The sequence below is a fragment of the Cupressus sempervirens genome, chromosome 6 (assembly GCF_028749045.1).
Source record: "Cupressus sempervirens isolate cs-2001-9-10 chromosome 6, ASM2874904v1, whole genome shotgun sequence".
Taxonomy (NCBI): domain Eukaryota; kingdom Viridiplantae; phylum Streptophyta; class Pinopsida; order Cupressales; family Cupressaceae; genus Cupressus; species Cupressus sempervirens.
The window spans coordinates 148026937-148044993 of record NC_143123.1 but is presented as its reverse complement, the minus strand read 5'-3'; the positions used below and the strand labels follow the sequence as shown (position 1 = coordinate 148044993).

The 18057-nt window shown below is 39.5% G+C and overlaps 1 protein-coding gene across 1 annotated transcript in view; it reads left to right on the top strand.

The window, feature by feature from the left end:
* SRFR1 (Tetratricopeptide repeat (TPR)-like superfamily protein) overlaps positions 1-18057 on the top strand; it is a 260775-nt gene that overhangs the window by 193924 nt on the left and 48794 nt on the right. Inside the window, exon 15 of the mRNA XM_089787186.1 lies at positions 12880-13086. Coding sequence (XP_089643312.1) covers positions 12880-13086 — 207 coding nt within the window. The remainder of the gene's footprint in view (positions 1-12879; positions 13087-18057) is intronic.

The window sequence follows — 18057 nt, the reverse complement described above, 5'->3', positions numbered from 1 at the left end:
TACGCTGAGGTTGCTATTTTTATTGGTGTTCTTAGTTGGTCACCTCAGTATCATAGCTCATTGGAACTAGGATGAAAAGTTTTAAATCGTGGGAACAAGAAACAATGGCCTTGCATGTCAAAATATTAAGTTATGGTGGAAAATGTCCTTTTTGGAGCCAAAAGCAATTAATAAATTATATTAATGGCACTTTATTATATTTTAATGTTGTGTAAATGGAGTTCTTTTGGGAAACTGGTGCCATTTGGAGATTATAAATATCAGAACATTTGATGAGAAAAGCATCTGATCATTTGATTATCTTAGTTTGCCTTGTCATCTTTGTGACGTTTTCCTGAAGTTCTGATTTCCTATGCCCTTGCTGAAGTATGAGAGTTTGAAGCTGAGAGGTATTTCAGAATCACTGCTGAGGTATAGTGATCTTATTATATTCTTAATATTTGTTGAATCTCCTTTACTGTGATTACCTGTGGCTGGGGAGATATTGTTTGGGGTTTGTTTGTATTTCTGTCTGCAATTAGAGGAGACTGATCTGTAGCAAAACAATATTTTAATAGTATTTCAGCATTGTGGCAGTGTCATTTTTCTACATCTGCTGGGCATGATCTTCTGTGCAAAATCTGGGAGAATTCTGGTCTGTTATTTGTGCCTGCTAGAACTGCATTGAATGCTGGAGTCTAAGGTTTTTGGTTGCAGTTTCCTCTCCACATTTGGGGTGAGCTGCATACTGAATTTTGGATGTCATTACTGGCAAGCCCACTAACTGCTGGAGCTATCAATACCTAGTCAGGCATATGTAAAAAGAAGCCATTGTTAAGACGTGGTGATTTGGACGCTTACAATTCATATATGTATTTCAGCGTGGGTATTTGGGAGCTTTTATGAAGTCACGTTGAAAGGTTTGGGAATCAGCATTATGTACAGTGGCATACTAGTCAGGTTTTTGATTTATAATATAGTATGATGAGATAATTCTCTTAAATCTGTCATGGTTATAGGCATTAATGTTATAAGCTCATATTCTGAAATTCAAAGAAAATCACAAGTTAATACAAGTGAGATCAATTCAATAAAGAGCTAGTTGGAATGTTATAGTAGGATCAAAAGTTTGCTGGCAAAGTGTTTGGCGAAATGTCAAAACATGGGATTGTGAAAGAAAATCAGAGATTGTGAAAGTTTTACCCAGCTGGGGTTATTACACTTCCTCTTATGTTTTTGCTAGCTTGATTTCACTTGTGTATAGTCCATAGTAAGCATTATTAGATCCTTCACAATGATAAAATATGGTACCTGTGGCTAAACAGAAAACTAAGATGTGTTTTATAAAGACAATGAATTAAAAAAGCTACCCCCTTCGTAAGGAATGCATTTTAGTTTGCTGTTTAGATGTTTCCACTAATGGCACAAGTGAGTCTTCATGCCCAAATGGTGATATCTGATGAGATTTCCCTTCTAATATTCATGGGCACATGTGTTTGGGATTCTTGTTTACTCTTCATAACTATTTGTTAGTGGCATTGTCATAGCTTTATCTTGTCTTGTGCACTTTTCTTGTTTTACTTTTAGGATTCTCACTTAATAGAACATTTATTGTTAAATGATGTATCCTCTAGTCCCATCAATCTACTTTGACACTACCATAATTCCTCTCTTTCTCTATGCCACAATGATAACATTTTTTAACTAGCCTTCTAGATTGACTTTGGGAATATTGAGGGTTCTTTAAATCATCCGTATTTTATATCATTTGATTTGATTTATTTTCAGAATTATCCAATATTCAATTTGAATGACATTACAATGATATGTGCCTAGGGGATATGCATTGGTGGCTCTTCTTGAGATGTATTGATTCAGTCTAATTTAAATATAGGTCAAACAAGTTGTATATCTGACTCAGCCAGCAATCCGATACATCCTTAGAATACAGAAGTTTAGGGGTTTTCTCTTGAACATATGGAATTAACTTTCCCATAAACTGTCAACAATCAGGGTTCAACAAATGTATCTTTTATGAGTCCAGGCCTACTGTTTACCGCATAGGGTAAGAAGTTCAACACAAGTATAACACGATTCAATTCAGAACAGGTACTTTATTCATGTATGCACTTGCAGATTACAATGACTACAATGATCTGTGATTTTCCCTGATGATTCCAAAGTCCATCTCGGACGTGTACATATACCTTTCCGAAGGGGTGACTCAAGCGTCACGCGCCCGTTCGGATACTACTCTACCCGTCGGCTACATTATACATTTTACCGACAACATCATCCCCCGCAAAAAGAAAGGTCGTCTCCGGACGACAACACAACAAAATTCATTAACAAAATTTTCTAACGCAATACATCAATGCATAAGTACTAGACAAAGGGATGCGTCCCTGGTATAGTAGCCGTCCGCGACTGCAACTTGTTCACCTCTACCCTTAGCTTTTAGACCTGTTCCTTCTTGATCTTCAGCTCAGCTTCTGCTTCCAACTGGAGCTCTAGGGCTGACTGCATCATCTCTCCGACTTCTCCCAATTCCCTCTCCTTTTCTGCTGCCATCTTTTCTTTTTCTGTCGTCAATTGTTCATTTGCTATTGCTAACTGTTCTTTTGCTGCTAACAGGGCTGTCCTCTCGGATTGCCAGGCCGCCCTCTCCGATTCCCAGGCTGCCTTCTCCGAAGCAAACCTGGCAGCTGACTCCTCCCGAGCTCTCTCAGCTGCTAGCTGGTCCGCCTGACTCCTCCGAAGGGTGTAATATATCTCCCTGTGTAACCTTGCAATCTCCTGAATCAGTATCTCAATCCGGCTCTCCCTCACAGGTTCCCTTGTCATGGACCAATCCTGTCGCATCTCTGTGGTTTCCACATCGGGCCATCCCCTCTCCTGAAAACAAACGGTAAAGGCAGTTGGACACCCCATCCTCATGAAGGATATGACTCCCTCCAGCTCCTTCCCTACTGACTCCAACGCCTGCATCTTTGCCGAATCTATAACCTGGCAAGCCCGAGATGCTAGAGCTGCGACATCATCAAGAAAGATTGCCTCTGTCCTCGTTGCCTCTTGCACTAGTGTGTGCTTCTGCTGTGTACCCATAGCCTTCTCTACTTCATTCGCCATACGCTCAACAGCACTACGCGTTACTCCCTCATTCTGTGCCTGCACAACCTCCTGTAGTGGGTTCTCCGAAACTGCTTCCCGCGTGGGTGTCGGCAAGTATGCCACTCGAGGTGCTGGAGTTCGGTGGAACTTTGTACTCAGAAAATCACTCACCGTTTGTGTCCGGTCCTCTCTCTCGCTGTCCTGCTTAGGTGATGCCAATAGTGCCGTGTCTACTGCAACCACCGCATCAGATCCTGCTACATCCAGTAGGACACTTGATGCCCCCAACTCCTCGCCTATGGGTACCTCCAACACCCCTGTCTCTGTGCCTATCTCCATCTCCCTGTCAGGTACAAAAGTCTCTCCTGTATTTGGTAGAATCTCACGAGCCGGTTCCATCGGTGCCACTGGGGCTACTATCTCCGTTGGTGCTAGATGTGATTCTGCTACAACTCGTGTCTCTACGGTGGGTTGCGTCATAACTGAGACTGGTGTCATCACTATCTGCTGTCTGATTTGTCCAAATCCTGGGATACCGTGTATACCCATCGGAACCAAGTGTGTCGTAGTCGAAAGCACAAGCTGTGGAAATCTCAAGGGTGTAGCCGTGATTACTCCTACCTCTTTGTCATCTTCCTCTTCCCCCTCAGACCCGTTCTCCTCTGAAGATGTCTCCTCTCGGCCACTATCAGTGTCGCCACTATCCAGCCTTGGTCGCTTCTGCCCTACTGTTTTGGTGCCGAGAGTATCCAAGTGCTTCCACTGCATTATAGGGGGTTCGCCAGGCGCGAGTGGTCCCGGTTTTGCCTCCAGTGCATCATTCGGAATCATCTGCGTCGTTGCATCCAAAAACAGACCAATAGCATAATGTGGCATATAGAACGTTTTGTGCTGCAGTGTCATAAACTCTGACATACGCTCGGCCAATAGTGCTGCCCAATCATAAACTCTTCTGTGCAAGATTCCGTTTATCATGGCTACGTGTGGAAACGAGATATCTGAAGCGCGGCTCGAACCTGTGAGATGGCTTTTAACTATGTCCATCAAACAACGCCAATGCCCCTCCTGGATATTAGATTTCTTTAGTCCTCTGCCTTTGGACGTGACTGAAAGAGCCTCCTGTTCTACCTGCGACATGTCTCCGCACACAAGCTGTATCAACTTCATCTTCACCTTACGGCTTAACTTTTTCGGCTTGCTTTCTATTTTTCTCCCTCCCTGTGCATGACCAGGTATGCCAAATACCCGTGTAAAATCCGCCGGTTTAAATGATACTGTTAACTTGCAACCAAGATATTCAAATGTACTGCTTTTGGAGAACCTGTCATATGTTTCAATCATAATGCGCAAAAACCCCTCGTAGTCTCTGATGCAAAATGTTGGCATTTGCACTACCCATTCTACCTGTGCTTTCTGGATACTAGCCTTCACATGGTGGTTGTTCGGAGTCTCCTGCCACTATTTTCGGCACTCTGTATCATTTAACCCTTCGAATGTGATACTCTGTACTGTAGGAAATTCTCCTTGCTGCTTGGTTTGCTTTGCTTTCTTACTTGCGCCTGCACTAGTGGTTCCTGTATACATCCCTCCTGCTACATGAATTCCCGATGGTAGTGTCTTTGCATTCTTGTTCATGTCTTCATCCAGTTTTCTCTTCCAAGCCCTCTTTTTAGCTGACTGCATAACTGTCACCCTTTTGTCGTTTTGTGAATAAATGTCACACCGTTATGGCAGTTACTTTCCACAATTTTTGTCATGTACTGTACGGCTTCCACAAATCTTGTGAACAATTTTAATGGTACGGCTTCTAAAAATTCCATAGTACGGCTCTTAAAAAAAGAATTTCTTTTTACCTTCTTTGACAATGCTTCACTGCTCCTCAGTCTTTATGCTGTCCACCCTTCCGTATTTTCATCTACTTCAACCCTTTCCTATGTACGGTCCTGTAATTGCAATTTTTCAGCCGTCCATATGGTTTGTACGGGTTTTGAGTTTCTCTATAAGCTTGGAACTAAGCATCGACTTCATCAGTTTCAATTGAAGACAAAAAGGATGAATGGTACGCTTGTGGATTCTCTCGATCCCAAGTATTATACTTTTCCATAGATTGGTTGGGATACTATCAACCTCCTCTCACCGCTTCTGAATGCTAATTTGGGCTACGTCCGGTCTGGGGTTTCTCATTCAACTGCTTCATCATCGTACGGTGATCTATTGTGCTCTCTTTACCGTACGGTGTCATAGTACGGGCTTTGCAAGGTACGGTCTTCTATTTGCATATTCCTTTATCTTCTGTAGTCGTACGGCTTATATTGCACCACACACGAGCTTTTAAGGCCGTACAGTCATCTTAAAGGAGTCATATGGTCATCTTAAAGGAGTCGTACGGTTCTGAGAAGCTCTCACTCTGTTCTCCTTTCCCTCACTTTATTTGCTCAGCGTTTCATATGTCATGAGGGAAGGCCATACGGTCTCAATTTTTCACTTATCTTTGGGTCCGTACGGTCATAAGAAAGGCCTCACGTCATCAAAGACAACTCACTTTATTATCATTTTCTCCCTTTAGTATTTGCTTCATGATTTTCTTCATATTTCTCTATTTCTCTCTATGGTATATATATTTTTATATATATATATAAAAACATATATTTTTATTATAATTCCACTCCCTGTACTTTTTATCCAGTTCATGATGAATATATAAATTGGCTTAAAAATCAAATTATATACGTTTTTATTGCTCTTCTACTTCCAACTACATCTTTTTTTTTCTTCTTTTTTTTTTTTTTTTTAATTATGTTTTTTTTTTTTTAAATTTTTAATTTTTTGCTTGTTTCTATTTTATATTTTAAATCCAATTAAACTATCCTTACTTTACTCCAAAATATATACTTCCTACATATATACATTATTTATAGACATCTTTTCTTCGTTCAGCTGTTTGTTCGCGGAGAATCCTTCCTTTCTTTGTATATTTTCAACTTTGATCCATTTACGGCATCTGGTATTTCTTTTCCGTCCAGTGTCCACTATTTAATTGCTCCATTGTATCCAACTTCCCGTATCTTGTACGGTCCAACCCATTTAACTTTAAATTTTTCAGGCCTTATTTCATTTCGTCCATTATACTTCAGTACTAACTGACCGGGTTGAAAGTTGTTCAATTTTAGGTGCTTTTTGTGCCACGCCTTCCTCCTTACTTGAGTAACTTCAATGGCCCACTGCGCTTGCAACCGCCGCTCATCGAGTTTGTTCAGATTGTACAGTCTCTCTCGTAAGCTCTCCATATCGCCTAATTTATTCTCGATCGCTATCCTTAAACTTGGCACCATGAACTCTGTCGGCACCACTGCCTCCTGTCCGTACATTAACTGAAACGGAGTGTGTCCTGTAGTTGCTTTATACGAAGTGCGGTACACCCATAAAGCAGATGGTAACTTCTCTTCCCAGTCTTCTCCCTCAACTACACAGAATTTATAAATCACTCCCACCAAAATCTTGTTCGTTGCTTCTGCCTGTCCGTTAGCCCTTGGATAGTACGGACTTGATAGTGAATGGTAAATTTTGAAATTAGTAGTGAGCATTCTAATGACGTGGTTAACAAAATGTCCCCCACGATCACTCGTCAACTGGAGTGGGATCCCGTACCTTGTAATAATTTGTTCATATAAAAATTTTGCTGTGCTAACTGCAGAATTGTCTGGTAACGCATGTGCTTCCACCCATTTAGTTAAGTACTCCGTCGCTACTACGATGTATCGGCACCTTGTTTTACTTACCTTCAATGGTCCAATAAAATCCAGTCCCCACCTCTCAAACAGTTCCTGTGCATTCGAGGGTTTCAAAGGCATAAAATCTCTCTTCAGTGGTTTTCCAGCGCGTTGGCATGTATCACATGCAACGACTCACTCCCTGGCATCATTGTATACAGTCGGCCACCATAGTCCTGCCAAAAATATTTTCCGCGCAGTAGTATCTGGCCCCATGTGTCCTCCTGCCGGGCCTTCGTGTGCTTCTGTCAGTACTTTCAGGATTTCCTCCTTAAGAACACACTGTCTGAGAATCTGATCCGGTCCCATTTTATACAACAGCCCATTTATTAACTGAAATGTTCGGCTTCTAAGCACCAATTTCCGTCTTTCGTTCAGTGACATGTTGCTTGGAAGCTGCCCCGTTGATAGATATTCTCCAATGCTTGTATACCAGGTTGGCAATACTGTAACATGAAAAAGTTGCGCATCCGAAAAATCATCATTAACTCCTTCAGGGGGCTCCCTCAATTTTATTCTTGATAGGTGATCTGCACTCACATGACTCTTCCCTGGCCGTACCACGATCTTAAATGTGAACTTCTGTAGTAATAACAACCATCGGCTTATTCTTCCTTGAATAATCGGCTTATTGACCAAGTAAAGTAACGCCTGATGATCTACATAGAACACAAATGGAGTAGCCAACAAGTAGTGTCTAAACTTTTGTACTGCATATACCATCCCCAATGCCTCTCGCTCCGTGGTACTATAATTTCTCTCCGCCTTCGACAACAATCTACTTGCAAAGTACACTGGATGGTCCAACCCGTGGTTGCCAGTCTGCGCCAGTGTTGCTCCGATGGCATAATTTGAGGCATCTACATGGACATGAAATTCTTTATCCCAATTCGGATAGGCCAAAATCGGAGCCGTAGCCAACCTTTTGTTCAATCCGTCAAAGGCTTCATTTTGCTTAGCCTCCCATCTGTAAGGTTCACCCTTGCAGGTGAGTTTGTCCAGTGGATAAGAAAATTTTACATAATTTTTGATAAATCTTCGATAATAACCGATGTGCCCCAAAAACGACTTCACTTCCGACACATCCGTCGAGGGTGGCATCTCTAAGATCACACGGACCTTGTCTGGATCCGTCTTCAGTCCTTCTTTACAAACTATATGCCCAATCAGCTTCCCCTACGGCACCATGAACCTGCACTTCTTCGGGTTCAATGCTAATCTTGCTCGCCTGCACCTCTCCATACACTCTCCTAACGCCGTTATGTGTTTGTCTTCTGTGCTAAAAATTGACCAATCATCTAAAAATGCCTTAAAATTTCCAACAGACATCTTATCAAATATATACAGGATAATCCTTTGGAAAGTCGTCGGAGCATTACATAATTCAAACGACATCCTGTTATATGCATATACTCCATCCTCGACAATGAATGTCGTTTTTAATTTATCCTCCTCAGCAATGGATATCTGATTATACCCCGAGAATCCGTCCATGAATGAATAAATTTCATGCCCCGCCACTTCCTCCAAAATGCTATCTATAAATGGTATTGGAAACGGGTCTTTAATTGTCACGGCATTTAGACATCGAAAATCCACACATATTCTTATCTGTGTCGTATCCTTTTTCAAGGATATCACAATCGGTGATACCCACTCACTTGTCTGTACTTTAAAGATGATACCCGCCTCTAACATCCTGTCAATTTCTTCTGTGACCCGTGCTGCATAGTTTTTGTTCATTCGGTACGGTCTCTTCCGTACTGGTACTGCGCCTTCGATTAATGGTATTCGATGGACACATAGTTCTGGTGGTACTCCTTTCAAGTCCTTATACGTCCAAGCAAAAACATCCTTGTATTCCATAAATATTCTGAATGCTGTTGCCTTTAATATTGGGTTCCAATCGTCTCCTACAAGAATGTTCTTCGGATTTTCCTCATCACCCAAGTTCATTGCTTTTACTGTCGGCTCTTCATATTTTATTAGTTTATCTTTATTGAACGTATGGGCAGGTGTTTCATCCACCTGCGCTTCCCGCTCCTTCAGTTCACTGTACTCCTTCGGAAACTCCTGGCCTTCTTTTCCCTCTCGACACTCAAAATATTGCAGCTCGGAAAGACCTCATAGTCTTCCATTTGCCAATGCAGCAGTCCATTCACGGAGTCTAAGTCGTCATCAGTTGAGCCTCCTTCTAGTCTCAATACCCCTTCATCATCTGGTTCCATCCTTCTTTTCCCTTCGTCATCACTCTCGCCATCGCCTTCTAAGTCCGACGACGCGGCTTCTTCTCCTACCATCTGTGTATGCAAATCGATTATAAATCTCCTACCTCCCTTCTCTATTGACAGGGTGTTCCTTTTCCAATCATGCTTTACCTTAGCCTGCACCAACCACCCCCGTCCTAGGATGGCGTCATACCCTCTTCTCTTTAATGGAATGACTACAAAATCCAGCAAAAATGTTTGTGTCCCAATTGTTACCAGCTGCGACATCAGAGTGCCCAAGGGTTTTATTCCATGTTGATCTGCTGTAAGTAACTGAAAGGTGGGTGGCCATAGTGTTGGTTGTCCTAGTTTTTTCCAGATATCTTCTGGCATCACATTCACTCCCGATCCTCCATCTATTATTGTATCTGTTAACACCGTACCCAGAATGCCCATCTCCACTATTGCTGGGTGTCTGCCTGTTGTCAGTGCTAGTAACATCAGATTTGTTGCTGCCGCCGGGGTTGTTTCCTTGCTATTCTTTGTTCCCTCCTGGCCATCTTGTGCTTCTTCCATTGCTCTCGGGAATGGTGTCATATTTATAATGGTCGTACGCAGCTGTGGCATGGTAATAAGAAGATCATTTAATTTAACTGGCACCTCCATTTGCATTATTTGTTTCACCATACTTTGTTCTGCCAAGTTTCTTTTCGGAGTTACAGTACTGTCTTTTATTTGTGACTTCTCTGCTATCATCTGCTTTTCTATCTCCGCTTGGGCTTTCTGTAACCTCTCTTTTTCTTCCGCATTCGGATATTTTGCCTTCCTCGCCTGCTCCTGTGTGATCGCTAACACGTTCTCGTTCCTTGTTTCAATACTTAATAAATTTACACTTTAGGACATTTCGAATCTTCATGGTCCCCTAGACCACACCATCTGCACAGTAGCTGGGGTGCCTCATTCGTAGTACAGTCCCTCGCAAAGTGACCCCAAAGATTACATGCCCGACATTGTATCATCGGCCTTCCACTTGCATCATATTGTATTTTACTTCGGCCTCCATTGTTGTTGTTATTGCTTCCGCCCCTTCCGCATCTATTGTTATTTCTATATCCACCTGAAGTTGCATCATTGCTCGCGTTATTGCTATTGTTCGACGCTTCTTGCGTGAGTAACACCTGTTGGTTTCCTTTTGCTTTCAAGTTAAATGGGCACTCTTTCAGGGAATGCCCCGCCACCTGGCAGATGTCAAAAAACTGCTTCTTCGGGCATGAACCTTTCGTATGTCCGTCCTCCTTGCAATCTGTACACCACAGTTCTCCTTTTACTGTATTTGGATTCTTTTTCAAATTTTTGAATTCTTTCATCATCCGTAGCATGTCTTTCTGTAGTGCTTTCACCTTCTTGTTTGATTCCTCATCACTACTACTACTCTCCGAGGATGAATCATCTGAATCAGAGGACTTATGCTTTTTCTTCTTAGTCGTCTTCTGTTCACTTTCCAAAACCATAGCGCGAGTATACGCATCAGTGTACGATGCCGGTGGTACAATCTTCATTTTCTTTTTAAGAGTCGGCCGTAGCCCCTCCACGAACCACCGTTTTTTCAACCCATCCGCTGGTTGACTCTCCATCTTTGCGATCAATTCCTTCAGTCGCCTGGCATAGGTTCGGACTGTCTCATTCTTTCCTTGTTTGGTACTGTAGATTTCTGCCACTATTTCATTATCATCTCGAAGTAATCTGAATTCTGCTATAAATTCTTTTTTAACATTATCCCATGTATTAATTTTTTGAGGACTAGTGTTAGAAAACCAATCTATCGCCACACCCCGTAGGGTCGTTGCAAATTGTCTTACCCAATCATCCTCATCCGTCACACCATTTGCTGTCCATATGGTTTCACACGTTTTACAATGTCTGATAGGGTCTGCTGAACCATCACCGTGAAACTTGGGTAACTTTTCTTTAGGGCCAGCCATTCTTACTTGTCTTTGATTCTGAGGTACTGGTGTACCCGCGCTGTTCTGAGCTCCCGCGTTGTTTTGGCCTCCCGCGTTGTTCTGTGCTCCCGCGTTGTTCTGGACTCTCGCGCTGTTCTGTGCTCCCGCGTTGTTCTGGACTCTCGTGCTGTTCTGTGCTTCGCGCTGTTCTGGACTTCCGCGCTGTTCTGGACTTCCGCGCTGTTCTGGTCTTCCGTGCTGTTCTGGACAACAGTCTTGTTCCCAACAACTGCGTTATCTGGTGACAAGTCTTCAAGTGATGTTCTATTCTCCGCCTGTATCCGTTCGTCCGATGTATTAGGAACGAAGAGATCCCTCCACGCTCGTGCTCCCTCAGCACTCCGAGCCGTGCGAGTTGCTTCCCTTCCGTTTGGACACTCTCCCCTCGGCGTATACAGGTTAAGAAATTCTTCCCTTGTTTCCTCCACCAAATTCAAGCGTTGTCGAGTTTCTTCTAGCAATTCCTCGACACTCCTCAGCCTACTAGGTGAGTGCACTCCCTCCGTCTATGCCTCTTCACCCCTTCGGTAACCCTCGGCAATCTGCTGAAGTCTCGGTCTGCGTTCTGCTTGTTGTGTTAAAATTAAAATTTCTTTTGCTGTACTTAGTTCATTCTTATCTTTCACCTTATTCCGATCTTTGTTTGGCAAATTCAGCATCAATCTTCATATCATTCCTTCGTTCCAAGTTCGTCTGGCAACGGCGCCAAATGTTTACCGCATAGGGTAAGAAGTTCAACACAAGTATAACACGATTCAATTCAGAACAGGTACTTTATTCATGTATGCACTTGCAGATTACAATGACTACAATGATCTGTGATTTTCCATGATGATTCCAAAGTCCATCTCGGACGTGTACATATACCTTTCCGAAGGGGTGACTCAATGCTTGTTTGGATACTACTCTACCCGTCGGCTACATTATACATTTTACCGACAACACCTACTACCCTTTTATATGTACAAAAGTTACAGCCTATCATTTCTGACTGATATGCACGACTGGTCTCCCTTTGGAAACATTGATGTTACTCAAAATGCCTCCTATCCTTCTTATTTATATGGGCCACTTTAGGTGACATAATGAAATCTACAATGTAAACATTCATTTCAACAAAAGCCCCAATAACCGCTTTCTTAATTTCATAGGTAGCAAATGTCTTAACTATCTTTGTAGGCACTTTTTGACTACTAACATTTCAGCATTGCGTTTGACAATGATGATGCGAGCTCATGGTGAATTGCTTAGCTGTTTCCAGAAGTAGTTTTAAGTTTGGGATCTACATTACTTCCAATTAGAGTAATTTTTTGATAACTAACTTTTGTTTGACCCATGACTAACTTCTGCAGCTCTGCCTTTTAGTTTTAACTTCTATCGATTTCATAATTCTAAGGAGATATTGTGCAGTGTGAAACTATTTGGTGGCCTAAGCTTATCTCCTGTGCCCTTGTTCTAGAAATGTTTTAATTCAAGTATTTTGCAGTGGTATGTTCTACTATATTGTCCTAGTTTTTATTTAACTGCACCTTCAAGAAAATATCTGTGATTTTATTACTGAAAATGGCATCAGTAGCATGCCAAGCAATGTCAAAATTCTGTTGGTTACACTGGGTTTTCTCTATGTGCAGGATTTATTTATGGTTTTTTGATTTTGATTATTCTTATCATTGATAAGAAAGACCTGGAAGTTTATTCTTTGATTTTTCCTTGAAGATAGTTGTGCCATAATATATGAACTACAGAATGTATGATTGATCTTTTGCAAGAAATCTTACTATCTGTGTTGTTCCCAAATTGCTTGAGCAGGAGGCCTGGTGTAAGAGACTACATCCAAAAGGGGTCTGTGAAGTGGTGGTAAGACAACCACCACTGCGAGAGTCCTTAAAAAAAGGCCGTTTGAAGCAGCAAGATTTTGTGATGACCAAGCCTAAGAAGATACTACTTCAAGCTGCAGATCGTATTGGTGAGAAAATCCAATACTACTGTCCAGGTTTCCTAAAGAATAAGCGTCAGGTAACCATAAATAAGTGTGAAAGACCTCTTATGTAAAAAATATTTTTGGTTTACAATTTTATTGTGTGTATAGAAAAATGTAATATTGAGAAAACCTAAAAGACAGTATGAGGATGTGAATTAAGCAATTCAAAATTTTACCTTGCACCAGAGAAACATTCATCACAAAATAATACATTATAAATTATATGCTTATAAATTAGAAATTCTTTGAACCTTGACTAATGTAAATGGACTTAAGACCCTGGAAAATTAAGAAATGAATTATGTTGTCATTTCATATTTATTGTCTAGGAAAACAAAAGAAGCTGAAAATGTTGTCATTTTGAGAAGCATATATTCTAAGGAATGTGTTTAATCTTTCTACTGGATGATTTACTTGTGGTTAAAGAATATTGATCTGATTTTTTCTGGACATTGTTAAGTAAAATCTGGTACTGTAAAACTTAATTGGCATTTCCTTTAATATGCATTTTACAGCAAACAAAATGGCCGCCCTATATTGAGTCAGACTGGTCTTGCTAATCCTATAAGAATATCATGTTAAAATAAGACATTATTCATCATCCTCCCTCAGTGTTGATTGGCAGATTTTTCATGGACAGCCCTGCCATGTATCTCATTTAGTGTGACTTTTGAAGTTCAATGTGGTCATGAAGATCGAGCAATTTATACTGAGGAAGAGCTTTAATTAAGATTTCCACTAGCTGAGATTGTGAAGGAACATGTGTAACACACTATTTTCCCATAGCCATTTAGGAATTATAATTTAAAAGAAAACCATATTCATGACAGCATGACAACTGACGGTTATAACAGTTACCTCACATGAAAGAGAGATTTTAACAAACTTATTTAGATGTTACAACTCATCATTAAGGAAACTAGTAATGAACTAATCTAGTTCACAAGGAAAGTGCAATTATAACTTTCAGAATAACATAATGAAAGTTCAAATTTAATAACCTAATATATATATATATATATATATATATTAGACAGTGATAAAAGAAATGTTCATAGGTAACAATGTACCATACGTATAGCAAATGTCTGTTATTGTGTTGAGCAAGCCTTGGCATCTGGTGGAGAGAAGCATTGCCATGGGCTTAACCTCCGAACCATGGACCTTCACTTATCCACACACAATCTCTTTCGAGAAAGGCCCTCCCTATCCTGGGGTTAGGCTCAAGGCACCATGGTCTTGCCACTCGAGCATTCTGGTGTTAGAGTGTCGGCTAAGCAGTAGACAAGGCTGTGGATATCCTCATTCAACCTCCCCTCTGTTAGCTAGCACTTGACCTCTAATGATTGTTGTGACAAGCATGCCACTAACCTACCTTGGCCAAGGACTTTAGTGAGCTACTAATTATGCCTGATCACTCATTGCTCAACTTTACAACAAGAGTTATATATTGGACAACCATGAGCTGACTCAGTTTTCTTTATGCAGTTTTTATATTTAAATAACTTTCATTTCTAATTCTTTTGTTCTTGCAGGGATGTTCTCTCCTCCCACCCCTTTACCTGACCTTTCTGGTCTTAGGGATGCTTCCTAGGAGATCCTGAAATGATATTCAATTCTGATATCGATCTGAGTATTCTATATTCAATGTTACTTCATGGCACCTCCTGTTGATCTTATCTCAGAAGCATATTGCCAACACCTCTATATAATTGTGATATTGCTATCAGTATTTAACTGTGTAGTTTTTGAGTCAAACTTATTGACCCATGTTTAATATGCAACATAAGTAATTCGGTGCTTGCCTATAAAACATATCATACACAAAATCTGCCAATGGAATACAAGTGCTAATCACTTGCAGTCTACACAAAGACAACTTATGATTTGCATAATAGTATTATCAGCAAACAATCCATATGTATTGCATAACGTGCTATGAAAGTTGTGTTGCCTGCAACGGACTTGAGATCACTGACCTCGTCTGGTAGGCAGAATGCTAACACTGTAAAATGATGGCAAGGAAGTTCACCGGGCCGAGACTGTCTGCTAGGCTCTTGAATAAATTCAGAGCTTCTCACAATGATTTTGGTTTTTACCACAGGCCTCGGTTTTTTGCCATGAGATATATGAAAATCATAGAGCATAAAGGAAGCTTGAAAATAATGGATAGTTGCATAGTCTTGGCGAGGGCATAAATAAACAACCTGCAAACATTCTCTCGATTACAAGAAGAGGTCGAGGTGGCAGGTGCAAGGCCAACTATCGGTTCACAAAGAAATTACTTTTCCAATCAATTAATTGAGTAATTCCATCAATCAAAATATTTTAAAAATAAAAAATAAAAGCTCGATAAAAGATGGACAATTGCTCAAATAATGAGCAAATCTTAAAGATAATTATAAAGGTTCTCCTTCGCCGTGCTTTTAAAATATATTGGCAACATGGTATTTGTGCCACCTCTATTTGTGCATACAATATACATATATGTGCATAAATTTATTTATATATTTCTTTCATATTATTATGTTGATTTACGCACACACACACACACACATATATACATATATATCCATGTAAGTGCAAGTATAGATGTCAAGATAACATGGTGTCAATACATGGAGATATAATCAAGAGACTACACAACAATCTCAGATAGTAAAGGTAACAATTTATATTATTTAAATGCTTAATGTTTTTCTTGATGAGTGTTATCAATTGACTGGGTAGCTCATGATTGTCCAAGGTATACTCTTGCTTGCCTTGTCATTAAATCCTTAACCAAGATGGTTAGAATCCATACCCAGCAACTTGTCAGTAGACTTTTGGTGCCCCAATCCCTAGCTCCCGTTTAGAAATACTTCCCCCCTTCGTCATGTTCTACAACCAAGAAGAATTTCCACGATAATAACATAATCCTCAATTAAAATCAAGATAACTATAATCAAAAGTTATTTTTATAATCATCATAATGGCTAACCACCATTTCAAATAAGCAACTAAGTTTTCTAATTTGTAAAATACTAAATATTGATTTTTTTTAAAATAGTAACAAACAACTCACATGTAACCTTTACATGAATTAAAATGAACGACCATATTTCCATTTCGCATGATCATAATATTCAATTGATTTACTAACCGACATTTACATGAATTACATAATGGCTATATGAATATTTAAATTGGGAAAAATTTGGGATGTAGCAACATGTAGGAATTCAAGCTTTCTTTCTTGAAAGAGTTGCTTGTAATGTCCCCTTCCCTACAATAGAAATTAATAAATAATTTGATAATATAATATTAGTAATAATAAATTATATACTTTATTGTTATCAAGATAATAAGAGAATGATAAGATATTAAATGCTATTAAATAATGAGCATGATAATATTATAATATAAGGTAATAAATAAAGGATATATTATATTATATTAATGATCGTCATTCATATTCAATATGGATTAATTATGTATTTAATTATGACAAACTATAAATATATAATAATTTATAATGATAAATGGTAGAGGATGAAATACATAATTATAATTATAGTTAAATAATAAATTATATAAGTATTATAATATATCCATAATTATTAATCAGAATAAATTATAATATATCCCAACCAATTGGAAGGTCGCACCCCTCTATATGCACACGGTTATATATAAAGGCATCAATTAAAAAGATGAAGGGAGTGGCGAGAGAATATATACTCAGTCAGGAAAGAATATATAATAATAAGAAAACTCAATCAGCGATTGAAAGGAAAAAGGTAAAGACAGTAATTAGCAGCGTTGATAGCAAACCGAGATAATAGATCATAGAAGGAAGCATCACAACCTCAGCGACTTAAATCATCTCATATTGACCTTCCAACAATAAGGCATGAGACGGTACAAGGGAATCATGGAACTTAGGAGAATCAGACTTACACAATCCTTGGAAAAGATCATATATTATCAAAACTGAGATAAGATTAATAGGGTCGATCCTGCTGTGTGTCAGCAGACACACAGAAAATTCTCATAGTGAAATTATAAAGCAAGAAAATAGTGGAGGTATCTTAAATATTGAAGACAAACATAGACAAACAATAGGAAGAGCCTTATAAGAAGCAACAGGATCAAAGAGAGACAAGAAAAATAATATACTACTCAGCAAAGAAAACACTAGAGGTATCTGGACATATTCAGTGGTGACTCATTAAAGATCCTGTCATTGGTCAAGAACATAGGCAACAGCAACATAAGCCATCAAATTAAGATCACAGCCAGCATCTAAAATGTAAAAGCACACCCCTGTATATGAATCATGGTGAAAAATGATCTTCATCCAGCACAAGGAATAATACAAGCTGCTACATAACAATGCACCCAGCGTACATTATCTTGACAATACAAATAATATAAATATAACAACCATCTCATAAACTACAGATAGCACCAATGGTACCTTGTCAAAGATTACCATGTGATCGTATGGATACTGGTCATGCTCACACAGGGAAGAAAAATAGATTACTAGGAATAAAGAAGTGCATAGACTGAATTTAGAAAAAACACAGATTCCATAGAGAACTATAAAAAATGATTCATGTGGGACATATTTAGAGCTTTACCGATCCACATAAGCACAAGAGACCAAACAGTTAGCAGTAATATCATAGGCAACAATATGCCAATTCAATCATTGATATATTATGAATGTCTTATTCCTTGCTTCATGGCCATGTTTGAGTGTATAGATAACATGGAAGTTTGAAAGTAATGGACTGGACCAGTGGTTGAGCATGTAAGGAGTTCAATTTTTTTTGAGTCTCGCAGACTCTTAAAACAACTAATGACCATGATCAAACCAGACTTAAATATCATCAATATTCAGGAAGAGCATTTGGCAATTACAAAATAACTTAAATAACTAAACAATTGATATTTTAGAGAAGACAACAAATATAAGGAGTTACAAGCAATCGATCTTAGATAGGTGGTCAGATGGGATA